Source organism: Python bivittatus, unplaced genomic scaffold (genome assembly GCF_059951505.1).
Source record: "Python bivittatus isolate LINGU-HERP-01145 unplaced genomic scaffold, Pbiv_v1 ctg000330_np1212, whole genome shotgun sequence".
Lineage (NCBI taxonomy): Eukaryota > Metazoa > Chordata > Lepidosauria > Squamata > Pythonidae > Python > Python bivittatus.
The window spans coordinates 55,314,532-55,341,639 of NW_028277058.1; the positions used below are offsets into that span (position 1 = coordinate 55,314,532).

Consider the following 27,108-nt stretch of genomic DNA (forward strand, 5'->3'; position numbering starts at 1 on the left):
CCTGCCCTTAAGAACTTATTGGAGAATTTTTCTTCCCCCTGGAGCAATTTAGAAAACTCACCCATCCACTTTCTCTGCCCGCAAATTAAGTGGAGAATTGCAGAGGGTCTTTGCGCCTCGTTCTGGTGTTCACCAAGTGCGGCTAGTCACTAGGCATTCCTTTAAACATCCAGAGTCAAGGCAGGTGATGTTGGTGCTTCTTTTCTAAAATGTGTGAGATGACAAAAGGCATCTCTTTCCTTTTTTTCAAAAAGTTTTAAAACACCCCGCGCATTTACATCAGCACTGAGTGCTCGGCAAGGAAGCACGTCAGCAAAAAAGTTTGCTTGCTTGCCTTCTCGATTAGTGAATTTTTCTGTGGGTTGTTTTTTTTTCCTACAGAAAGGAGGCCAACAGAGGCATCTGCAGGAGAGTCAAAAAAGTCAAGATGGTGGCCACACGTGCATTATTGAAGCAGTGCACTTTTTTTCCCCCATGTGTTGCAGAGATTGTACAGTCCCTGGGGATTAATAAAGGGAGTAGGCCTATATTAGTCTGCTCATCCTTGGTCTAGGTTGAATGTACATGAGAATAGAAAACTAGCTTCTCAGGGAGCAGGCTGAACTAGGACGTTACTGCCCAAAGGATTAATCTTGCATGTACAGATAGGTGTGTTTGCTAGTTTATGCTTTAACCCAGTGTTTCTCAACCTTAGCAACTTTAAACTATGTGGAGTTCAACTCCCAGAATTCCCTAGCCAGCATGGCTGGCTGGGGAATTCTGGGAGTTGAAATCCACATAGCTTAAAGTTACCAAGGTTGAGAAACACTGCTTTAACCTAAGGATCCATGCAAGCAGTATATTACTGCCTGCTTTAACTGCACATCCAAGCCAAACTATGATCTAACACCTCATTCTTCGTAATGCATAAAAGGACCATAACAGCTTCCTCCTCCTGCAGAAATTGGAGGGTTCCCAAAATCCTTGGTTTCAGTTTCTAAAGGAAGCTAGAACTGCCAGCTCCGTTCTTTTCAAAATGATTTTAAAAAGCATTTTAAGGGGAGCAAAAAAAAACAACAACAGACACACACACACTGTGGCAGCGGTCCAGAGATTCTAGCCGTGTTAGCCTGAACCAATCTGACACCGGTTCCTCCCTCCCCCCATAAGGTTTCAAAGCGGTGTGCAAGGAGACAGTGTTGTGCATTCTTTGGCAAGCGGCGGATCAGATAGAAGGCGCAAGCAATACAACGAGGATGTGTAATCTGACATGATTAGACAAGGCTCTTTAGGAACACAACATTCATAATTGAGACAAAAGAAAAGAGTATTAATAACACTTCCCTAACACGGCAGTTAGCCATTTTATATTTCCTTTCTTTAATCTTGGTGTTTTTCAACAAATCATGGGATTTAATAGCATGTTTTGGCAGATTAGAGGATTTATGGCCCAGATGTTTTTTGTTCTAAAAATGGATTAGGGCGTAAAGTTTGCTGGAATCCATGGAACATGTTGTGGCAAGCCGGTCATTTTGCCCGTGATTAGCGGCAGCCTTCTGTCTCGCAGCCCCACCATCTGTTACAATTCACCAATGGATCTGGTTAGATTTAGCCTCATGTCACAAACAGAAGCCTCTTTTCCGGTCAATTTCATATTACAGTTTTCAGGGCTTTAAAAGGGAAGGAAAAAAAAAAAGGGAAGGGAAGGAAGAAGGAGTTCTAGTTTAAAAAGGACGGAAAAGGGATTGTGTGTAAAATGGCCAATATTCACTTCCAACCCACATCGCCCATAAATAGATCCTAGAGTATGAAGCTTTTATTCCGAGCATCCTTGTGCACATGCAGATCTTCGTCACGTCTCCTGATCAAGCAGGGAGACCCCCAAGGCGTGGATTTGAAACAAAAGAGCGTTAGAATAAAAGCTCATGACATTTTGAAAGTGAAGCGATTCAGCTCCGACCGAAGCTATAACCTAGCACGGGGGGTCTTGTGGGTGCATACTGTATGCATGTGAGCGTACGTGTGTGAACGGCATCAAGACATGAACATTATACAAAGCCTTAGCAGATCGAGAATCAGGGCTCCTTGCATGTTACTGAAGAGCAGGTGGTGTCAGGACTGCTCTCTGTGTGTATGTGCACACACGTGCATTAATGTATCGGAGGACGACATTCAGGGGCAGAGTTTTCATCTCGTAGCCGAGGAGCATCACCTGTGCTTTATTAAGGTATTTCTGAGGTTTAAGGGAGCATTGTCACACATTTTCATTCCATCCTTCCTCCCCTGCACAGACAGAATTAATAAACCTGTCTCACGTATTCCGGGTAATGTATTTCTAGAATTTATTTTACTTAATTTAGTGCTGGATCAGTGCTGCAATGAATGTTGCCTTCATGCTCAAAGGACTTATAGGTAATAAGTCAATAACCATTCGTTCAGCAACCAGAGTTATGGCAGTGCTGAACGAATGGTACTTACATCCATTACCACCACAGTTACCACTGTTGCAGTGCCCCCAGGGTCACTTGATCAAAATTCAGGTGCATGGCAGCCCACCCACACTTACAACTGCAGGGGTGCTTCAACTCCCCCCATCTTTGCACTTTTGGCCACTCTGCACAGTGGCACCCTGCCGGTGGAGCTGGGTCTGAAGTAGAGGACTGGGGCCTTCAGCAGTCTGAGCTGGCCACCACCATCCTGGGCCTCTACTTCACACCCAGCACTGACGGCACTGCCCAGGAGTGCCACCTCAACCCCTGTGGCACGCCCCAGCCATCCCCACCACCCTGCACTCTGCAGGCCCTGCCGCCCCCAGCTGACCTCCACTGTCTTCTTCCTCCTGCTGCTGATGAGACGCACCCGGCCTTCTTCCCGAGGCCGCGCATGCCCCTCTCCAAATCATATGCACACTTCTCCAAATTATGCGCTGCCTTCTTGCGATGCTTCAGAAGGGTTCTGAGGCCTAACCCTAACGGCAATGGGAACTGCAGGGATTGCCCTCACTAAGCGGTGCAGTCACGTGACTTCGCACTTTACAACCGCTTCGCTTAGTGACAGAAATTCTGGTCCCAATTACTGTTGTTAAGTGAGGACTACCTGTGTGAGCTGAATTGCACAGCAAGAGAAAACATAAGAAGGGACTGCTATAGGAGGAGCAGGATCAGACCTGACTCATACTTGCATGGGAGACGAAGGACTATGCTTGCATACAGTTGTCAAAGAAACAATATCGCCACATGTCCACAGAATCACCAGAGTCAAATCTAACCCAAGAGAGAGTTTCCTAAGGAAATCTCACCAGAGCTGTCCTTTTGGTGGGTGCGGGGGTTGATAAAGAAGTCAAGTTGGTAGCCACAGCCTTGACTTTTTTGACCTGCCCTGCAGATGCCCTTGGTAGAAATTATCCTTCAGTTGCTCACTAGGCCTCCAGGTTAATGAACTTTAAATGAAAAGTTTAAATTTTTCTGCAGGCCCAGGGTTTGTGAGCTGGTTGCTGCTTTTAAAAACAACAGCAACAGCAACATTGTTGTTTACTTGGCTACGTGTAGGCTGCCTTGAAAATTCTCCAAACTGTTTAGTATATGTCACTGGAAAAATTGTCTAGAATGTATAAAGGTACTTCAAATTCATTCCTTGGTGGAGATTTGCCTGCAAGTGCTGCCTCCATGCACACTGCAAATTTATGTTGGAAATGTAAACAACAAGAGGGGACGTTTTACCCTGTTTGATGGACATGCAAAAAAGCTGGAAAATTTCGGACTCAATTACATATATTAATTCAGAAGATTTTAAAGATTAATATGCAACTGAAACCAGGAACTTTTCTTTTAGGACTGATTGATAAACAGTTGGAAAAAAGTCACAGAACTTTGTTTTTATACGTGATAACTGCAGTGAGACTATTATATGCTCAGAGGTGGAAAGATTTGATATTACCCACAATGGAGGAATGGATGGTGAAGGTGATGGAACTCGCTCAGATGGCCCAGTTAACAGCATTGATTAGAGAAAAGACATTATCTAAGTTTAATGATGACTGGGCCCTTATAGATTTTTTGCGTGAAACAGAAAAAAATGAAATCATGATATATGGTGTTGATGATTAGAAAAAAAATAGATTATAGAAAAAAATGTAAGTCATGCTGTAACCATGGAGTAAGAGGTTAATTTACATTTATACATATAGCTGCTGTAAAGAAAATTGAAATCTATTTCTTTATATTCTTTCTTTCCTTCCTTCCTTCCTTCCTTCCTTCCTTCCTTCCTTCCTTCCTGCCTGCCTGCCTGCCTGCCTGCCTGCCTCTACTTTTGGCTTTCTCTTTTTCTTCTCTCTTTTCTTCTTTCTTTTCTTTATTCTAAATATTAGTTCTTGTTAGTTTTTACCTTTTAAAAAAATTAATAAAGTTATCTGAAAAGAAAAAAGAAATTTCTCCAAATTATAAAAGGGGGCATAAATAAATAAATGGATTAGTGGGATTAAGGTCCATTTAATCCAGCATTAAGTTTGGAAAAGTAGCCAAGCAGACCCTTCTGAGATATGAAGTGATGCACTAGGATTGTTTTCGAAGACGCAGAAGTTATTCAGTCTTTTGGGCTGTGAGGGTGGGCAAAGAACGCCCTGAGCCATCAGGGAAAGGTAGATGGGGAATGCTTGCTGGACCACGGTTTCAGTGTGGCTTGTTGAATCAACCATAGCGAGTGGATTCGCACAACTTCCTAAACCGTAAACAAACTCTACTGCGGCTTGACCCCGTTTCTGAATCCAGCCATATACACACAAAACAGCTAGGAAAGAGCCTGACTTCACTACGTTTCTTATTTTTTACCCATATATTTGTTTCAGATTCCGATATATATAAAATGATTTCCTGTAAAATAATGCCCCTTTACAGTTTTTTTATATGCCCTTTTTTTGTCCAGCAAACTGTAGATTTTGGCATTTAGATGTGTTGTGATTTGGGTACCCATCTGAAAGTCTCAGCTAACATCAAAATGAGAAGGGAATCCATTTCACACCCATTCCTGCATGTACTTCTTTATTCAAATCCCAGTTCATTCATTTTATTCCATAACACTATGATTTTGGGTTTGTTTGTTTTTTGGGTTTTGATTTTTGGCATTTCTTTGTATTTGTCTCCACTTATTTTAACAATCTTTATTTTCTTTGCATTTCTTTGCTTCACACAGATACAAACTGCCAACTGAATTAACGCTAAGCACACCTGCTCAAGCGAGACTTTTGTTCGTGGAAGTCTAGTCTGTAATAAAAATGTTAGTCTTTAAGTCACTTGGACTCTTCAGTCGTGTAGTTGCTAAGCAGATTACCTAGTTGTATAGAGAGTAGGAATAGTAATGGCTTGCTGCCAAAATCAGAGAAACGCGGTATCTAATATGGTCTTCAGGAGAAGTGTGAAAATGTTCTGCCACAAAGTATTCTGACTGTGGAACGAGACAATTCAAACATTCTGGAAGTGATCTATATTCAAAACAGGCATATTGTGGACCTCTCTGAAAATGCAGAAAGCCCATTCCAGGATCAAAACATCCTGTGACAAAACATTTTACATACCCATAGCCTTCCAGGAATCATTTGAATTTTTTTTTTTAATGTGTAAAAGCATAGGTGCATATTTGTGTGCAAGGTAGAGAGAAGAAACAAGCCATTTTCTTGACTTCTTTGTCACAGATTTATTTATTCCTTCATTTCACATCCTCAAACGCTTAAACGCTTTCCAAATAATACCAGCCACACGATGTTCTGCTGCTGAGTTCAATGGGCTTACTCCCAAGTAAGGGTGTAGACAGTTCCCTTGTTCTTGTATCGATCCATTCACTCCCTTGTTTGTTTCAGTATTTTCATGTTCAAATAAATTAAACTAGAAGACTGACCTCTTGTAATTTTCAGCGCACCCAGATGCTGCAAGAGAAAACATCTGAACGTTTTGACGGTAATCGTATTTCTGTTTGTGCCCCCTTTGCCTTCTTCCTTCTTCCTAGATATCCTTTCCTCCATCACATCATCAGGTTACTTAAATGATCACGATGCTGTTACCAAGGCGATCCAGGAGGCCCGGCAGATGAAAGAACAGCTACGGCGAGAACAACAGGTGCTGGATGGAAAGGTGGCTGTTGCAAACAATCTGGGTTTAAACAACTGCAGGACAGATAAGGTGAGTATCCAAGGCCCTGACTGAATCCTTGAGTTCCAGTTGTGAAATTGTGGCTCCTCAGTCCAAGTTCAGCTTTGGCTTTTGAAATGTGAAGGAAAATGGTACCTTCTAAAACTCTTCGGTAGCTCTGGCTAAACATTATGGTAGTAAATCACAGCCTCGGACTTACTGAACTGGACACAAATCTAAGGATAACAATTAATGTCTTCCTCTAATGCAGTGTTTCTCAAGCTTGGCAACTTGAAGATGTGTGGACTTCAACTTCCAGAATTCCCCAGCCAGAATGCTGGCTGGGGAATTCTGGGAGTTGAAGTCCACACATCTTCAAGCTGCCAAGCTTGAGAAACACTACTCTAATGTTTTCCTGGGTCTATGTTGTCTGTTATGCAACTAAACCCTTGGAATGGCCCCCACATGTATATTCAATGAGGACATTTATATTCAAGTGTTTGCAAACAATAGTTGATCCAATTCACACATTATACTTTTCAATGTCCAGTGGCATCAACGTCTTTAAAATGTTGGGTGTGTCAGGTTCTTACTCTCCAAAGCAGATGCAATTAAAGTTATTTGTCAGAGAGAACATGCTAGAAAGGTATTCTTCAAATACCTGGAAAGAAGTCATCAAAAAGGAGGCTTTCCTCATTCGGTTGTGCAGGATATAGACAAGTGGATTTAAGATATAGTACAATAGATTTCAACTGAACGTTAGGGAAAAAACCTTTTTAATATTGAAAGCAGTTTCAGGATGGAACCTATTCCTCACAGAGTCATAGGACCCATGACTTTCCAGAATTAATGTGTCAACTGAGAAAAAAAATATTGGGGGAAGAATGAGAGAAAATACTGAGTTTGTTCAAAATGTCTAGGTACAAGACATTTTGAACAGACTCCTGCTGAACTCTCCTACAAGGTAGGAGACTGGACTGACATGGGGCTGCATAGTTTGGAACTAAGCTATCACATTCAAATCAAATCTTTATTACAAATCAAAGACCATCACATTAAGCCATAATGTGATTCTTTAAAAAAAAAAAACTGGGATGCTTAGACATTGCATGCTTGTGACTCCCCAACAAGATAAGCAAATTTGTGTGAATTTTTTGTCCCTCATGAATAAAACTCATGATTTTATTGGAACTAGGGTTGGGAATGAATAAATATACCACTTACTTCCAATAATTAAATGTTCAGTAAGAGCTAGCAGACTTTGAGGACTTGTACAAGTGAAGTGCACAGCAAACCCTAGTGTGAGTTTTGACAGCATTTAAGTGTGGCCTCTACAACTGCAATGGCATTTAAAAAATAAAAATGACCACCTGCCCACCCCCTACGTTGCTCATGACCTGGAAGGTCACAACTCACAGTTTGAGAATTTCTAGTTTATTTATTAATCTAGGTTTGGGATTTAGCGTGTTGCATGAAAGCAGTCATGAAGTATCCAGGAATGCGATGGGAATTTAGGCTTGGGGATGTGTGCCTTGAGATATGAATATTCCTATCTGATCTACACTGGATATTCAAAGAGAAAACACACTTTTTTTCCACGTCCCTTTCTTCAAAATTCGCCACTGATCAGTTCATAGGAAGAATAACACAGGAATTAATGACTGTGTTAATTAGAGTAACCACCACAGAAATAGTGCTTTGATAGTGCCGATATCAGCAATAATATTAGGAATAATCAAAGTGGTAGCTGTAGTAGCAGCAGCAATTGTAGTAATAATGATGGAAGATTACAACTTCACAAATTGCAGCTTTAGAGTTCTAGTACCTAATACTGAGTTTGTGCGTCCAAGATTAATTGAATGTCTAGGAAACTTAGTAAGACCTGGGCCTACTGACTCACCTTCAGTTAAACAATCAGGGTTATAAACAATATGCAAGTTGCTTTTATATGTAAAGGATGGGAAGAGTGCCACATTCCCTGGCAGAAACTATTGAGTAGCCAGTGACAACAGCTACAATAGGCAGTGTTGTTGGCAATAATCTGGAATACTGTCTATACACTGATAAGCAGGAGTTGATATTTGAACAAAGAGACTGGGTCAAACCAGAAACGGTTTAGACTACAGACAACATGTCTAGTTTATATAGTTTAATAGCAGCTGCCAGTGCAGTGTGGGGCATGCAATAGGGAAAACAATATCTTTTTTTCCTATAAGGTAGACCTGATTCAGATCTATCCTGATTCATAGCAATTCCTTCTCAGCTCCACTTTGAGCCAGAAAAGGAGTTTTACTGTTATCACTGAAAGCTTCCAGGCACATGGCTTGTAGTAGCTTCTTTGGGAAAGATTTTAAACCAGCATACAGCAGAAAAGGAAACATTTACATTCCTTTCCTACTTGGTACCAATCCTTTTCCCTGTTCCCTTCTGGAACTACTGTTTAAAAGATTAAATATTAAAGTCAGTATTTGCAACCACGCGGTTGAGTTTGTCTCCTTAATAACATCTAAACCAAGCTCATGACCAGTAACCTCTGGATGAAATTGGTCTAGCCAGCCTCTCTCAAGTGCTTCCAAACAGGGCAGTGCAACCCTTTGATTTAATCTCCAAAATGTGCTTTTGGAGACTTCTGCAGTAGGTCCCAGGAAAGGGCATCCTGCTTTAAGGTGTTGACCACAAGGGTTATGTTTATAGTCACATGAGCTCTAAAGCACTTTTTGGAAATCAAATAAAAGAGAAATAAAGGAGAGCCAGTTTGGTCTAGTGGTGAAGGCACCAGGCTAGAAAGCAGGAGATGGTGAGTTCTAGTCCCACCTTAGATGTGAAAGCCGGATGGGTGACTTTGGGCCAGTTGCTTTCTCTCAGCCCAACTCACCTCACAGGGTTGTTGTTGTGGGGAAAATAGGAAGAGGGAGGAGTATTAGGTATGTCTGCCGCCTTGAGTCATTTATAAAAATAATAAAGGCAGGATAAAAAAAAATTCTAAAAAGAAAAGGGCATCATAGTTCTATTCCCTGACTCACAGGGCGGAAATGTAAGAATCAGATCTGTTGTTCTGAAGTCATCTGAGAAATAGCAGAAGGGGCAACCTTAGTGACTGATATTATACTTAACAAATTATATTTAGAATGCTTTATTTTATCTTCTGCATCCTTGCCTCTTTTTTAAAAAAAAATTAATTCACCCTCAGATAGTGAAGAATAAAACCTTATCAAGGTCCTTTTGGGTGCAATGGGACTAATAAGTTGATTTACTTCTTTGATCCATACTATTGATGTATATTATACTTGGATGATCCTTGAAGTATCTGGGCTCAAATGAAAAAAATGTGCTTTATTGGGTGGGTGGGAGGTGTACCCATCTTGTGGAGATGAACTGAGGCTGGAAATACTATTCAAAGTTTTCTGATAGGATAAAGTGTTTTCTGATGCTCATTCTAACCTCTTGTTGATGAAGCTTGCGAAGCTATTGTGTGTGCATTGTAGCCACTTCTCAAGCCAGGTGACTCAGAAAAATGCCAGGGATTTGGTAAACAAATTTGTTTATGGAAATTGCTGCCATTAGAGGTGATAATGGCCATTAGCTATAAGTGACTGAAGGATAAGTCAAGTCTATCAATGGCCAGTAGTCATGAGAGGAAGATGAAATCTCCAATCTGCTGCAGCATAGCACTGAATTTTACTTGTTTGAAGTCACAATGGGATAGAGCTTCACGTTTTGCTTGCAGATCTGTCTGTCTGGTCATTTTGGGAAGGAGCATCTATGCTAGAATGATGCTTGATTGATCCAGCAGGGATCTTCCTCAGTTCTCAGTTCTGATTTGCACTTTTAATGGCCAGTCTTATCATTCACAGAGAGATACACTAATAAACAAATCACAGTTCCTTTGCTGGGGAACCAGGCTGGAGCAGGCATGCTAATTGTAATCAGGAGCAGGCCATATAATTATTCTCTCTTCTCCTCTTCAGTTTCAGAATCCATGTGGTGTACTAGTTAGAATGTCAGACTTATACCTAGACCACCTAATTTCAAATCCCCAGTTTCTCATGAGCCTCATCAAGCAACCTAGGGCTAGTCATAATTTCTGGTCTAACCTACCTCATGTGGTAAGAGTGACACCACAAGGGGAAAATCCTTGGGGGAAGGATGGCATGTGAGTGTGAAGTCATATGTAGAATACAATCTTAAATATGTTCTGAACATTTTAATCCTAACCTTCTTCTTTCTGTGCAAGATTGGCTGGGTCCTACAAGAAAAATCCAGGTAGATCTGACCGGATTTCTGTAGAGATTGGCATTTGGTTTCTCATATTGGCCAACTGATGCTTATGAGATGCCAAGTCCATAGGCTTACATGGAAGTTGATTTAATATTAACCTTTTAACTCAAAAATAATACATTATCTAAGCTGGGGAAGATATGGTCATTCACCCAAGTTTGCCCACTGAAGATTATGGCTACAATAGGAAGCAAGGACTGAAGTACAAGCAAATCCTAATCAAAGTATAGTTCTACTGTCTTCTGCACAGTGATAGCATATTTGAGAGTCTGGATTTCTCTCTCTGTCTCTCTGTGTCTGAATGTTATTTTCCCCTGAGGCTCCTTTGCGAGGTTTCAGAGTGATGGCTTTTTCTGCCCCTTGCTGAGTATGTGAATAGATTTATTGCTGCCACTTTCATAACACTGAAAATGGAGGTTGGTCACCCAGGAACAAAGAAAAAATGATCCTGAAAACGTTCTAACAATGAAAGAGCCGAGCTGTATTTTAAGGGTATAGTTTGTGAGGGATACAACTGTGGGTGTCCATAGGTATAACTGGCTTCCTTTTTCTGCATATCTAATGCTTAGGCCAAAGCTTATGCTTTTTAATAAAATGCGTTCATCAGAAAAGGTGCTACCAGGCTCCTTTTGATTCTCTACCTATTCAAGTGACCAAACAGGATCCAAGGCTACATAAAAGACAGGAGAAATTTTTAAAAATAGGGCAGGTGCTCCTTCCATTCTCCACATAGTTATCTGCTCTATGCCGTTCTCTCAGAAATCAGTCAACTAGTGGAAATCCAGGGCTGTGCCATGGATTCAACATCCCTTGCTTGTTCTCAATTTTCTATCAACTGAGTCTTCTTCACCTACTCCAAATTTATAAGTGTAAAAAAAAGCTGAAAACATGTGTTATAGCACTCTGTAGGACTCTGGCAGAATTCATGGTTACATGGAGGACTTTAACTGCATTCAGGTGAACAAGGTTAAAACTGCTATGGGAGATCAGAAATAACTGCAAATCTTTTGTTTCTGATTTTCTCCCCAGGTATAAATTTTGAACATTAGAAGATTATTTCCATCCCCTCCCCCATCTTTTTAGCAATGTCTTTCCAGGTTCTCCTACAGATTTGTGTACTTATCTATAAATTCCAGTGAACATCTGTTGGAAGATGAATTCTGCCAAACACAAGAAGTCAAATAAATTTTCAACTTGTGTTAGTAATAATTTTCTCTTTGAAAAAATCAAGGTGGGCACCAGGGATTTGTTTTGGATAGCACTACAAAAGGGTCAGTCTACAACTGGCTGAGTAACCACATTCAGAGAGTCAGCATTATTGGCTCTACACATTGAGTTGGAGGACAGTATCCAGTATGTCCTGCAGGGACTGTCTTAAGGCCAATATTATTCAACATTTTTATTAAAAACCTGGATAACGGGATTAATGGGCTGCTTATCAAATTTGTGTAGGATGAATTCAGGTCTAGTCAATACCTTGAAAAAAAGAATGAGGTTGCAGTTCAGTCTGAACAAATTGGAAATCTAAGAGGAACAAGATATCCTTCAACAAGCAGAAATGTAAGGTATGACATTTAGGGAGGAAAAATGTAGGTACACATGCAAGATGGGGGATTCATGGTTTGGAAGCACTACCTTGGAGAAGGTTTTGGGCATGGACATGGACAACAAGCTGAATATGAGCCCACAGTACAAGATAGCTGCTAAAAGAACTAATGCAGATCTAGGCTGCATGAAAAAAAATTGTTATCAAAGGTGTATGAAGCCCTTATTCCCCCCTATTTGATATAGTTGAGACCATACCTTAAGTACTGAAGTATGATTCAAAGAAATACGATTAGGCATCAGAGTTCCAAAAAGTTATTGACAAGTTAAAATGGGGCAACAAAGATGGTACCGGGACTTGAGGATGTATTCTATTATGTTAAGGATTTAGTTTGGAGAAAAGAAGACCAACGAGAGACATGATATCAGTGCTCAGGAGCACAAAAAGGTGCAATAAGAAAGATGGTGTGGAACTATTTCCTAAAGTTCCTAAAACTTCCTATTATTAGATTGTGCAATAATGGAACAATATACCTACAACAGTTGTGGGTTCTCTGGGAGATGCTACCTTGGGTTGGTTTAATAGATTCTTCTACAATGGGTTATACTAGATGATCCTTGTGATATCTTCCAATTCCACAAAGCCATGATTCTGTGACCAAGCTTCTTATCTATCACTACTTCTTCCACAAAGAATATCTGACTTGGCCTATAAGAAGTCTTTGAAGCATATGTTCACCTAAGAATATCTATTAAATAATGGCTAATTAGTCTATTAATACATTTTCTCAGTGATGTGCAGGTTTCATGGAACTGCCCAGGTTCAATCAGAACATACCTTTGGTGGAATAAGAGTATAAAACCTGTTTCCAGTTTGTACACTTATAGTTCTAAGCATAAAAAGATACCATCTATTAAAGAAAGTTCAGAAAGATGTTCCAGTAAGTATGCAACCACTAACAAAAAACAGTGCTCATGTCATTTGTTTCCTCCTTTCCATATTTAACACTGGCACAACTTACCTTGAGAGCCAGTTTTGTGTAGTGGTTGAGCTGGACTAGAAACCAGAAGGCTATGATTCTGTTCCTCCCTTAGGCACCGATAATGGCTGGGTGACTTTGGACTCACAGCATTGTTGTTGTGGGGAAAATAGGGTATTGGAGCATTAAGTATAAGAACATCACCTTGAGTTAACCAAAAATAAAAATGAGATAAAAATCTAATAAGAAAAATAAGAAAATGATGCCATTTTTACATTTGCCAGATTTACAATTAAGTTGGATACTGAATTAACCCACTGTCTGAGTTTACACAATCTATTGAATCAGAAGTTAACTGATTGGGCTGAGTTTGTACAACATGTTAAGATAAGCCAGTGAAGCATAGAACTTAAAAAAAAAAAAACTTAGCATGTTGTGTGAATGTAGTTTCAGCATATTTTACTGCCCTAGCTGAGCATGTTGTCTGAACGTAGCCATTCTCTATCCCCACCCTTCCGTGATATTGGCTGCCTCTGGTATAAAAGAGAGAGGCACAGAAAAATCAGTCATCATGGAGTATAGAAAATCCTATCAGATTTAGAGAGAGGGGAACTAAATTTGCAGATTGTTTGTGTTAGTCATGCAGTTGTAACCAATGTTTTTGTCCTGAGAAACCAGCCCACTTGGCAGACCAAAGAAATCTTGGAATGAGATGAGGAGTGGGGCGCATTTGACTTAGAGAGTCTGACTTCTAAACAAATGTCTTTTCATCTCTTATTATAGGAATGAATGCAGTGCTAAATTTTTCATTTTCCTTTTTTTAACCCGTGTAGGGTGGGGATGAACCAGAAAATGAGATGGGAAAGAGATAGGAAGCTGAAGCTTGTGTTTACCTTATTAAAACTATGTGTGTGTGCCCACTTGTTCTGTCTCTCAAAATGCCTTGTACATGCTCACAGCTGCGCAAGGTTATAGTCTTGCAACATTAAAGTCAACAGCATTTCCTGGAATGATCCTGTCCATCTTGCAGGGAAGGAAGGTTGTACGTGAAGATGTCCTGAATTATTTCTTAAATGATCAAAGGAAATCGCATAAGTCAACAGTGTGATATGGCCCATTTGAGGGGGAGACCATTCCCCATAGTCTGAACTGGGGTAGTACAGTGGTACCTCAGTTCACAAACTTAATTCGTTCCACGACTCTGGTCGCGAACCGAATTGGTTGCGAACCTAATCAAATTTTCCCATAAGGTTCAGTGTAAATACAGTTAATCCGTTCTGAACCATATGTATTTTTTTTTAAAACCACAAAAATATGACACAAAGTACAGTACAGTACAGTATGGAGAGAGAGAACGCTAACCTTGCTTGAGGCGACTTCTGGCGTGGAGAACAGGAAGGCGGGTGGGGAGGCGGTTATTGTTTGGAGGGAGAGTCCCCCTCGCCTACAGGAAGCCACGACCACGTGTCAGAGCAGGGAAGATGGCCACGGGTCGTGTTCGTCACCCGATGCGGAGTTCGCGAACGGAAGCAGAATTTTGCAAACGGTGCTGTTCGTGAACCAAATTGTTCGTGAACAGAAGCGTTCGTGAACCGAGGTATTACTGTACCTCCTCTACCCCATGTGGTTCCCATTTTGTCACTGGTAACCACCATAGCTGTGATATAGTATCTACTATCTCCATATAGTAACCTACCCATGAGCTGTATTTTGAGAGGAACCCACAGCTGTAGAATATGGAGAAATTGCTACAGTTTCATGTGGTTTTCCAGAGAGGATCCCTGGAGACTAAAAGTGCTTGCTGTAATAAGCATCTTATCACTACATAAAATCAATTTTAGAGGTTGTCAGGAAGGGGAGTAAGATGTGGAACAGGCACAGAAAGGGAATGATGAGTAAACATTGAGGAGCATCAGAAACGCGACACAGAGGAAGAAAGCAATATTGTGTGGTGAGAAAGGGGAGGGTCAGATGTAAGACAAAATCATCGCAAGCACAAAAGAATTTATATTCAAATATTTAAGCGTTCTTGAAAGGCTGCTTGGAGCAGAAATTCCTTTTCTCTGCTCCCCATGTAGAAATGACTTTAACACTCAGCTAGATGCTAATGCAAAGTGACTCAAGCCATTCCTCGCAAGCATAGCTAAATTGCTGTTATTTGTTAAGCGCATTGCATTCAGCTGTGGATATAGCAGTTGGTTGCATTCAGAAAGCATCTGTACTCCTTTCTCTCTCTCTCTCTCCCTTCCTTTTATTTTTTTAATCCTCCAAAGCAGAGACCAGTCTACCTATCTCTCCTTTGCTTTGTCCCGTGTCTCTCCCTCTCCTCTCTCATGCTAGTTGGGAATTGTCAAGTGACAACTGGCCAGATCTTTTTGGACAGGGAGCCTTCATCCTGAGCTCTCTGCACTCGCAAAACAGGACCTTGTGCCTGGGAACCGGGGAGCCCGTTAAAAGGACTTTGATGGTATGAAAATTCATCTTCATGAAGCAGGCCAGGCCCCTAAGCAGCCTGCTGTTTAGCTGTGGTTACAGATCAGTCATTCACTTCGGAGGGCAATAATTGTGCTGACGGCTTGTATGGCAGGGGAAGTACATAAAATAATCCAGGGCCCTCCGCTGTGGCACTGCGAGTTAATCTTCTTTAATACAGATCAGCTGTTGTTCTAACACATGACTTTGTGTCGGCCCCGGTGACTCGGTTTCAGCCTTTTTGATTAAGTAACAGGAGCTACAGCCCTCATCTGTGTTCACTTTAGCCTGTCGCTCTTTGATTGGCAAGGCCCCATTTCCCCTGCGCCTTTCATTCCTTTGCCTCCGAGGGGAGAGGGCCAACGAGATCTCTTTTCAAGCAGGAAAGGAGAAAAGCTGATCGCCAGTTTTTTTCTCCTGGCAAAATTGCTGGGGTAGCTTTGGGGGCTACACTGGGGCAGAAGCATCCAAGGAATTGGGGGGTAAGAGATGCAAAGCACCTCACGAATGAGCAGGAGACCTGCAGATTTTGTTGGAAGCATAAATGCATGTTCTAGTGGAATCTCTGTTGTCTGGCACAATAAAGACCTCCAGGGGACCATTTTTATACCATTTCCCTTTCTTTTAAAAATGGTCATCTCTAGCCTCAACATATTCTTGGTCACCACCTTGATGAGCTGATGAGAAGGCAGGGAAAAGAACTCAGGAACCTTCAGCCTCTCAGAGAACACTGGCCCAGCTGGCCCCAGGAATTAGAGTAGAAGAAAAAAGAAAAGAGGGGCATGAGGGGACATCCCCAAAAGATGACTTTTGTGTCTGCAAAGAAGGAGGCATCCCCCTTCTCCATATCTCATGGCCAGTTGAGTCACAGAGCTCCTCCCAGACTTTAGAAGCTCCCAAGATGATTTCCAGGTGGTTCAGGCTACCACAAAAAAAGTAGTGCCAGAACAGCAGAAGTGATGAAATGGAAAGAAAGTCTCCTAAAGCCCCAGAGAAGCTCCCAAAGCAGCAGCTGGATAGCACCAGCACTCCTCTGAAGACACATCTAACTCAACATAGGCAAGAGACAGGTTGAAGGCCTTCCCAGTTTGGTAAACAAGCCCCAGAGGGATCAACTAGACACCAGAGGACTTCCATCACCCTCAGAGCAGTGCCCTCCTTCTGGCTCCTTTAGTGTCAACCATAGCAATGCCATTTTTACCTTATTTAGAAAAAAAAAATATGGTGTGAGTAATCTGGTGAGAATTGTGTGACCAGCCCTAAAATATAAATCCTTTCCAGAAAAGAAACGAAGAATTATGCCTAGCTTTACTTAAGCTGGTTCCTTGTGATTATTTGCTGGGGAAAGGGAAATCTTGTCATTTTATATATACATGCATAATGAATACAGCTTGGACTGAAATGTATTTTAATTGAGAAGGCAATAAGACATAAAAAAAAAGAAAAAAACTCTTTACTTTTCTTGGAAGAGTTTCAGCCCAAGCGAGAAACATGTGAACGACTTGTGTTTTTCTGGTTTCTTGGTAACCTGGGGACACAGTTGTATTTATAATTGTCACCTCCAATTAATTATAACTTGATACTTGCTGTATCTAAACAAAAATAACTTAAAAAAAAAAACCGCCTGGCTCCAATAGTGCAGATTAACACCCAGAGGGAATATAGCTTGGGTACATTAGAAATATGTTGCTTTACCCTCAGTAAAACTGAAAATATCTACTTTTCCATAGTGGCTGATGAAGAATTCTGTGCCGATCGAGCAGTTTGCCTGTTTAAAAAATGTTTTTAAAATCCACATGAGGAAAGTGTGTTCTGTAATCTGTGTATTTCCATTCTTACCTCAGTGTGTGTCGCTTTTTAAGTTATCAGGAGAGATCCCCAAAGCTGTGCTTTCTAGTAACTAAAATCTGATTAGGCATCACACAGATACTTTATTTATATATTTTGTCATTATTTCATGAAAGTGTAGGTACTTCTTTCTTTCTTTCTTTTTTTTATTCCTTTTTCAGTCCTTTGTCAGGTCCCCAGTAAGGACTAGAAGCTAGAATTGACAAATAAAGGCACAGCTAGGATTTCTTGCCCAGCTAAATTCTGAATTCTGTTTATCCTTTACGATGTTTACACTGAATATATGCTGGATTTTTGAATTAGTACCTCTTTCCTTTTGGGAAGAGAAGGAACATATGGTTCCAGGTATCCCAAACATAACTGTTTCTGGAAATCATAAGTGCTGCCCTGAGAGAAATGTGATCCGGACGATTTGCCTATTCTGCACTCTCTTATATAAACTCACTTGTATATTCATAGGCTGAGTTGACACAGCAATGCTTTAACCACGGTTTATTGCATAAACCCAATTGACTAGGTTTATATGGTATGTTATCACAAACCATGATTTCTAAAACATTAACAGAATTCCAAGGGAAAACCGAAGAAACTACATTATGAATTAAACCACAATGTCCAGTTAAGCAAGGTAGAAATCATGTTTATTTTTTTCAGAAGGAAATGATTAAGTTTTCACTCCTCTCCTCCATAATATGTTTGTATGCTTTAAAAAATGGGGGGAAAAATCACACAGTATATTTCCACGTCTCCATTAACAGCAGCTGGTGAGGTGGAATTAAGTTGTGACAACTTTGCGGGAAGTGATCTTGAATGTTATTAACAGTCTTTCATTCTCCTTTTCACAATGAGTAAAAAGGGTATTTCTTCCCTCACAGAACAGTTCCACAGAAATGAAGACGCTTCCTAATTTGCCTATTTCTAATTTTTCCCCCTCTGTTTTATTTGCATTGCTGTTCCCTTAGTTACATCCCTTTTGTGAAGTGAATTGTGCCTGTACTTGATGTCTGGAAAGCTGAGACCAAAGATCACGTTATTCCAGTACTATAAGGAAAATTAGGTTTCATCCCTGGGAGTTTCAGGAGAATAAAATCCAGATTGCCTTCTTGCTTCATCCTCCCCCAGCATCCCTCATCTTTTCCTTTCCCTTTAAATAGTGTGCTGGGTTTAAAATGACAGTGAGCAATGTTGACTTAATGTAGATGTTTAATAATGTAAAAAAGCATTCCAATGTTTGAGATAGTTACAAATGGCAGGAAGAATTTTTGGTGGCAGTCCTGTGATAATTTTGCATCTATCATGTTTTGATGCTTCTCCAGCTGCCTGGTGGATGGGAACGAACAGTGCTAACTGTGTAATTTCCCAGAGCAATGTCTTCTTGAGCGAAGAGAATTCAGCCTTGGGAAACAAGTAAGAGCCCTGGTTTTACAAGAATTTCTGATCTCCAAAGCCTGTTGGCCTAGGATATTTTAGAACTCAAGTCCCTTCCTAAGATTGCCAGAGGTTGAATAAAATATGCCTGGCAAAAAGCATTACATTGCTGCATGGATCCTGGTTGCACAATATTTTTCTTATACTGAACTTTCATTTTCTTTAGCAAAGGGTATTTGCATTCAACCACTAGAATTGTGCCAAGCAGAGGAATTGGCCTGATTTTTTTATATAATGTCTCACTGAATTGCATGAAAGAGAATTTGCTTCCAAAATTTCAGGCAGAGGGCAAGAAAATTTGGATGAACTCTTCTGGACAAAGTGTGGAGTTTTTGCCACACTTACTTAGAATCATAGCATCATAAAGTTGGAAGAGGTCACTGAGATCACTGAATCCTACAACAAATTAATGCATTGAAATGGCTCTCCAACCCCCACTTGAACTCATTAAATGAAAAAGGCTCCACAGTTTTTCCAGGTAATGAGTTCTACCATCTACAGTGGAACAGTTCTTACTGTTAAGAAATTGTATCTTTAAAAAAAATTGAATCAGAACCTGCTTTCTGATTTAGTAATCATTTAGCCCAAGAGGTTTGTGTGACTGTCCTGTCTTTCATTATTCAATTATCTCTCCAAATGATCTGAAGCTTCCTGGTGTTTGCAAACTTCTACTAAATCCCAAGGGAAGACATCAGAAGGAATTCACCCCATGGGCGTTTATCAGTAAGAATGCTATTGTCTTTGCTAAATGGGAATCCTGCCCTTGAGAAATTGTAGGAGAATTTCTCCTTCCCCTGGAGAACATCTGAGAAATTGTCCACCCCATTTTTCTGTTTACCACATTGATGAAAAATTTGAAACGGCCATTTGTGACTACCTCTAATTTAGACTATTCTGCTGATCGTTGCATCAGCAGTTGTATTCTGTTTGATTTCTCTCTTCAGTCCAGATTTCACTCTTAGGAGTTCTCTCTTTGGCTCCTGAGCTGTGATTTTTCTCCCATGCCTAAATTAATTCTGTTACTCTTAGTGATATTCCTTAAGCTTTCTTCAAAATCCTTCCAGGTGTTTTTCCTAAGAATAGAACATCCAGATTTGCCGTTAAACTTTTTTGGGGGAGAAAATTTGGCGGTCCACCCACGTGAATGTCTTTCTACATTGAGATTTTGTGTTGGCACATCATGTCTGAACTGGCAGTGGGATCTGAAGATGGGTAGGGGATGGTGGCAAAGTGTATGATCTGCTTTACATTAATGCTATCAATGGTGGCAGACAGCTTGTAACAACAACACATCAACAGGGAGGTTGAATATTATGTCATCACCCATCCATCACACTGAATGTCAACTCTTCAGTATGTCCAATCAGCAGCTTTCATGGGTTTGTTAACATGAAAGGAGTCATTTATTTGAAGAGCTGCAGTACAGTTTTGATCTTCTCCCATCTTTCATTGTGTTGTAGCTTTTTCCCTAAAAAAGAAAAAAAAAAAAAAGGAAGGGGTAGACAAAATGAAAATAGATGTCAAGTTGATACAGTACCAAGATCAAGGTTGTTTTTTCATCAGCTCTAAACATTTTGATTTGTTTTGAGCTTAAATCTTACTCCCTTTTGTGTTGCTTTTTATTTTTTATTTTTTACTTTTTGCCATTTGGTTTTTAGCATTTGTGCATATTTACGACCTCTGCATTTGATGGCTACATGCCTTGTTTTCACAGATGGTCAGTGAAAGATTTTTTTTTCCCTCCCTCCTATTCACTGTAGCTTACATTTTGGTTTTGCTATATTTGTCACACTGCCACTGCTCACAGCTAGTAAGTGCCCACGCGCATGGTAGGGACTGAGGATTTGTTATATATATATATATATATATATATATATATATATATATATTCATTCTGTTTTTCAAGAGACGCCTTTATTTTCTTGTATAAAACAAACTTTTTAAAAAGGAAAATGGGGGTTCTCAAAATCTATATTTGTGCACTTCTCTGCTTGTTTATTTAGAATCTCATCCCTGGGGCACTAATAACACTTTTTTAAACAATAATACAAATCTGAGAAGGAAATACATAGAAGAAATGTGTAGAGAAGCAGAAGGAAGAGAACCTACCCTTTCATTCCACCATTGGAGGCACTTTTAGTGGGAGAGATAGATTTCACAGTGGCTGCTTAAAACTCCCTGCCAATGTAGATACCTTTATCCAAAATTAATGTAGTGTCTGAATGGCCTTGGCATTTTTAAAACCTAAAAAAGATGTACAACCATCAGCATGCATCTACCATAATTAAAACAGTTGTACAGGTACCCCAGTGGAAATCTCACAAGTTATAATTAACAAAGTTACAATTAACTGGGAGCAACTAATCTCATTGATTACAGGTAGTCCTCGCTTAGCAACCACAATTCAGACCAGGAACTCTGTCACTAAGCGATGCAGCCACTAAGCAAAACCTGACTGTGACAGACTTACAGCATCACTTCCCATTCGGTCATTAAGCAAGTCACCGTGGGTTACTAAGCAAGACATCAGGTGACCACAACTTGCGATTTTATTGCCGGCTTCTCTGTTGACTCTGCTTGTCAGAAGCCGGTTGTGAAATGTGCAAATGGTTATCACGTGACCACAGGGGACTGTGATGGTCATAAACACCTGCCGGTTGTGAAGCCTGAATCTTGATTGCGTGATCATGGGCATGCTGCAATGGTCATCAGTGCAAGGACCGCTCATAAAGTTATTTTTTCAGTGCCGTGGTAACTTCAAACAGTCACTATACAAGGCAGTCATTAGGTGAGGACTACATGTGTCTACATAGGACAAAAACATGGTGAGTTTTGGGGTTTGGGTTTTTTTTTTAAATTATTTTAGTGCCTGAGTCAGTTTTGGCTCCTGGCAACTGCCTGGACTAGTCCCTGCCATTTTCTTGGCAAGATTTTTGGAAGCGGTTTGCCCTTGCCTGCTTCCTAGGGCTGAGAAGGAGTGACTGGCCCAAGGTCACCCAGCTGGCTTCATGTCTAAGGCAGGACTAGAACTCACAGCCTCCCAGTTTCTAATCTGATGCCTTAGCCACTGCACCAAACTGGTTCTCTAATAAACAAGTAGGACCCATGAAATTTGAAATTAGGTTTCCAGAAGTTCCTCCGTGAGTTTTGAGGCTGCCTCATTCAACATCCCAGGAATCTGCTCCAGTCCCTAGACTCAATCCAGTTTTGTTTTGTTTTTTTATCCACTTCTGGTCCAGGTCCGGTAGGAAGAGTGATTGTTGAATATGTTCACATCCCTGTGAGTTACTCAGTTTCCAAACAACCGCATCATTTAAGCAAGCAGTGCCCACTGCATTTTAAAACACAAGCACACAATTGGCCAGTGTTTATTTTAAGTATTTACTACGAACAGATTACAATAAACTGTAAATATATAAATACCTTTAGAAGGATACACTGACGCCTTTAAGCCAAAGAGCTCTGTATCGCTGTTAGTGGTATGACTAAAAACGATCCAGGTTTCTTTTTGCTTATCAGAAATTACAAAGTTATTACAAGTTTATGCATGGAAGGAAAGAAAATCGCAGGCATCATTTGTTTGGTAACTAAACAAGAATCAAATATTGTTGCAACCGCAAAAGGATACTCCTAGCATATTTGGATTTGCAGACAAAGAAACCTGTGAAATGTCCCAGTTGACTGCTTTCTTTAAAGCCTTAATTATTTTACAAGAGGCATGGAATTAAAAAGTTATATCCTAGTTTAATTCCATTCTTCTCCAGTCTATTGCCCTCACACATATTTGGGCCACAACTCTCATCATCCATTGTCAACTACTGGTTGAGGTAGGAGGTATTGTATTTCAACACATTTAGATGATTTCTTTTGCGTGGGTTGCTCTATAGCAACAGCTACTTACAGGGTTGGCATTGATAGCATTTGTAATTGTGCCATAAAATATGTTCATCCTATCATACAGCTTTTAACATTGACCTTCTTGGCCTATGGCTAAACAGTGATTCATGTTTGTATTGTCTCACTGAATTTCCTCTCTTCTGATATCATTCTTCCTACCTGCAAAGCAGTGTTAGTCTATTTCCCCCCAGCGCATTGTTATGCCAGTTAGGGCGATAGATTAGAAACTGGTACAGTGAAAGGAAGGTTTGGCATTCCATTTCTCAAGCTGTCAGTCTGTCACCTTCTGCCATCACTTGGAAATAGTTGAATGGCAGGCGACATCTAGCATCCCTCTTCAGAAGCCTGCCGGGATAGGAGTGTAATTAAGCCCAACCCTGTATTTCCACACACTCTTCTGCTTTTCTGGACTCTAGAATGGTATATTTAGAAGATCTGTGCATCCAGATAGGAATGCCTGTTTTGCAAATCAATGATAAAACACACCTCGGACTGCCTTAATGGCGTATCAGACTCTTCCACTAAGCAAGGTGATATAGCGCTGAATCAGGACAGATACGTGCACTTGCTATCTGTAGTGGTCTCACTTGTTCACTAGCATTCACTCCCTTTGAAGATGCAACAATAGTCTTTGAGTTCCAGAATACATCAAAACGAACCTCCCCGACTTCTTTTTATATGAAACTATTATTTGTTGAAGGGTTTATGCTGTGGGCACAAACAAGAGAAATCCAAGGCTGTGGTATACAGACATCATTTAGGGCCCCCTCTGGCTTTCAGATTCAGATGGTGTGATGACAATACTCTTTGCTGCTTTTGGAGAACCTCTTCTGCCAGTCTTCTGTGGCTTGGTGCACTCCAAATGTGTTGAGGCTACAACTCCCAGTGTTCTCAACCAAACAGTTGGAGTCCCAATCCATCTGGAAGGCAACCAAATTGGGGAAAGTTGATGTGAGCACACACAAGTTTCACTCTGGAAGGGAACAAAACCCCCTCAAAGACAACTAGAATTCAAACTAGGAAATACTGCTATGGCTTCAAACTGGAGTTTGGTGAGTAAACTACCCAGGACTTCACATGCTCCTGCCATACAGCGTCTGTGGATGCTTTGTGCATCCACAGGAAGTCACACAAGCAGTTACAGGTGTCTATTATAAGCCACAAAGGCATCAAAACAATGTCACGTGCATCATGAGCAAAGAATTTGTGCCTTTTTGATGATGGCCTCAACATAGACAGGTCAATTTCCAGAGGCAATTGGCTAATAACGGTTGGCAACAAAATTGAAAGAATTTGGTATCACCCAGCCAAAACAGTCTTTATTTTCTTAAAATATCCAAGCCAAATCCATCAGGCACTCGGGGTGGAAGAAGGGGAGGGGGAATGAAAATGTGTTACCATAAAGGTCTTTCTCTGTAAAGGAGAAAAGAAACGTGCCATTTCTTTAACATGTTCCAGAGAAGCTAGGCGGGTGATGGAATGGATGTCAAGCCATCCCTGACATGTGCGGGATGGCTAAGTAACTGAGTCACTCTATTGTTTAGTAAACAATTACCAGCAAAGCACAGCCTGTGTCTTGACCTCCTGTTTACATGAAAGCGACGACTCCCTATCCTGTGTGGGCTGCAATTTTTATCGCTCTTTCGGCATGCCACTGCTTCCCATTGAAATGTTAACCCCTTGATTGCAAAGATTTTTCTGCATTCACCATCTGATTAAGAAAAAAGTAGAAACAGCCAGGTGGACCCTTTCTACAGCTTAAGCTTTAAGAAGATAACAGTATGGGGAAGGGCGGAACATTCATTGCATTCAACACTTGTTGATCCCAATTGGACTTAAATGTGTGTGCAGCTATGCAGCTATATCTCTATCATCTATCCATCCATCCATCCATCCATCCATCCATCCATCCATTTATCTAATTTTTATGGCCACCTATCTCACAAGACATAAAAACATGCCAACAACATAACACAAAATAAAAACAATAACTTAAATATCTATAACTAAAAGAAATGTAATACACACCTAACAATATAATGCAACCAAGCTCTTAATATCTCATCTGAAAAAAATATGTTATTGGAAGAACCCTGAGAGCTGCAGTTTCACACCAAAATATCTGTTAAACCTACCTCTTTGCATTTGTACGATGTGTCAAGCTTAGTTAGATTTAATCTTGCCCATTGTTTTGTGGCTTACCCGTTTGTGTAAACCTGGAAAATGGATTGAATTCAGCCATCAATTGAAGCATATTGGGCAAAGTTTGACACGCACATCGTGATACCTTCCATATTTTTTTAGCCACCCAGAGCCATTGGGAGTTGGGCAGCATATAACATGCAGACCCTCCTTTTCAAATCCTTTTCATGTGAAAGGTCACCTATACCATGTCACAGCCTCTGGTCAAGCTTTATCCTCATCATAACACTGTTCTCAAGAAAGGTACTTCACCTTCTGTAAAAGGAGGGCAATCCCTACCTCAAGGGAAGGTTGTCTGGGGAAAGCTTACTTAAATTCCACATATCATTTGCATTAAAGATTCTGCAGAAATGATAGGGTATGGATACCAACTTTAATATCAGCACTGGCTGTTCTTTGAAAACACTCAGAAGGAGAAGACGTTCTCCTTACATGATCACAGAATGGATCTTGGAGTGGGGAGGATAAGTATATTTATTTGTTTTGAGTTTTAATGCCCATTTACCAAATTCAGGCCTCTGGAATGATATGAGGGGCAAAACGTAGTTATCATTTGAAATTCACACTTCTCTGAACTTTGCAGTCCCCTACATAAAAAGAGCTAGACTGTAGAAAGCAGCTGCAAACTCTAGAGGCTATGGATTAATTCACTCGGTATTTATCCCAGTGTTGGTTCTCATAACACACTAAGCAAAAATACGTCATGGGTTAGTGGAGTCTGTGAAAACACCTCTTTAAAACGTTACTGTCGCATCCCACTCAAAGAGGGGATCGGATAATGCTTTAAAACTAAATTGCTGTAAAATTCAGCCCAAATGGACCTAAAAATAAAGTTGAAAACTTTGTGTGTATGTGTGTGGGTGCAGGTATGTGTGTGTATTTATGTGTGTATGTGTGTGTAAGTGACTGTCACAGATCCTGGATAAGTAAGCGTGGGTTTGAAGGTCTGGAGAAGGCATTGTTTTTTCAACTTCAATACAAACCAAAAAAGCAAAAAAATTCCCTGGCTGATAAATCTTAGTTGCATTAGAAATAATCTTTCCTCTCTCTGCTTTGGTGGTCTGGGGAGTTTATATAATCAGGAGGTTAAAGTCCTTCTTTGTTGCTGTTTCCCTGTTCATTAGTACAGTAGAAAACAATAAAACCAGGCTGCCAAAAGAGACGTTGATAATAACGGAGTCAACAGCTGAAAGCGTTGCTCTGTTTTATCATTGTGTGCATGACTTTTATGGCCCTGTGAACTATATTTAAGCACAGCACAACAACTGATTCTCATTTCTGCTTTGGGGGAACATTCCTTATCTACATTCGTGGAGAAAAATGGCAGTCTGGCTGTAGTTATTAGTTGAGTCCACATGACGCCTGCATGAAATTCCAGTCAACAAGCACGTATGGGCTACCATCTTAGTCTCAGCATGGTGCTGCTTTTTAACCTGGCTTATAAGAAGGGCAATAAATCCTGGTTACTCCATCAGGCCTTGGGGGCTGGAATGCTGTAATCTTGTTCCCTCTGGTAGTAAAAGGTCTTTTGAATATTTGGTAACATTGATCCAGGGGTATATGTAGGTGATGTCATATTATTGACTTGTTTTCTTTTTAGTGCCTTATTTTTAACCCAACTGACAGAGGCTGAGATATATGCTTTGCAACTGGAGTGGCCTAGAAACCCAGTAAAATAAATGAAAATAAATAAGCTAAGTCTTAAGTTTATTGTACCTTTTCAACCGGTAGCAGGTTTCAATTAATGAAAACTGGATTTTGTAGCCAGTGCTTGTTGTAGCTCTCAAATTTCCATGGTTAGAGGCCCAAAATGGCAGCCATTCCACATATGAATGACAGAATAAGCCAGAGTCTTTAATTAAAGATCCTGCCTATAAGCTTTAAGGCTTATATCTTTTGAATGTGAAACTTAATACATTAAAACAAAATGGAAGGTTGAATACGTATTTCGTGAAACACATGGAAAAAAAATAGAAGCGTTATGACAGGATATATGGAAGGATTCAGACAGCCCTATATAGTAGACTGCAAGGAGCCACTGGGTTTTGGTGGCATATACATCTGCTAAATAAATAGTTTCTTAATAGCACAACATCACATCCTACTTGGTCATCTTTACCTTCTTGGCAAATGCACCATGTTGCCACTACTGATCAGAAAACAAAGGAAGCAGAAGCTATAAGACTTGCTTACTAGGTGGCATCACACACTCTCCAGATGTCATCAGGACTTCTGTTGTATTTGCTGATCCTTAACATGATCACAAGGCCACAGTTGCTTAACACTAACACAGTTTTATTTGTGCAGATTAGAATTTAGCTTTTTGCAGATCTTTAGGATTTCTCCACAAACTACTTCCT

At 40.4% G+C, this 27,108-nt stretch overlaps 1 protein-coding gene across 1 annotated transcript in view; it reads left to right on the top strand.

Moving 5' to 3' along the window:
- The window catches only part of SOX5 (SRY-box transcription factor 5), a 391,244-nt gene that overhangs the window by 327,445 nt on the left and 36,691 nt on the right, over window positions 1–27,108 (top strand). The window contains exon 10 of the mRNA XM_088141343.1: window positions 5,977–6,149. Coding sequence (XP_087997469.1) covers window positions 5,977–6,149 — 173 coding nt within the window. The remainder of the gene's footprint in view (window positions 1–5,976; window positions 6,150–27,108) is intronic.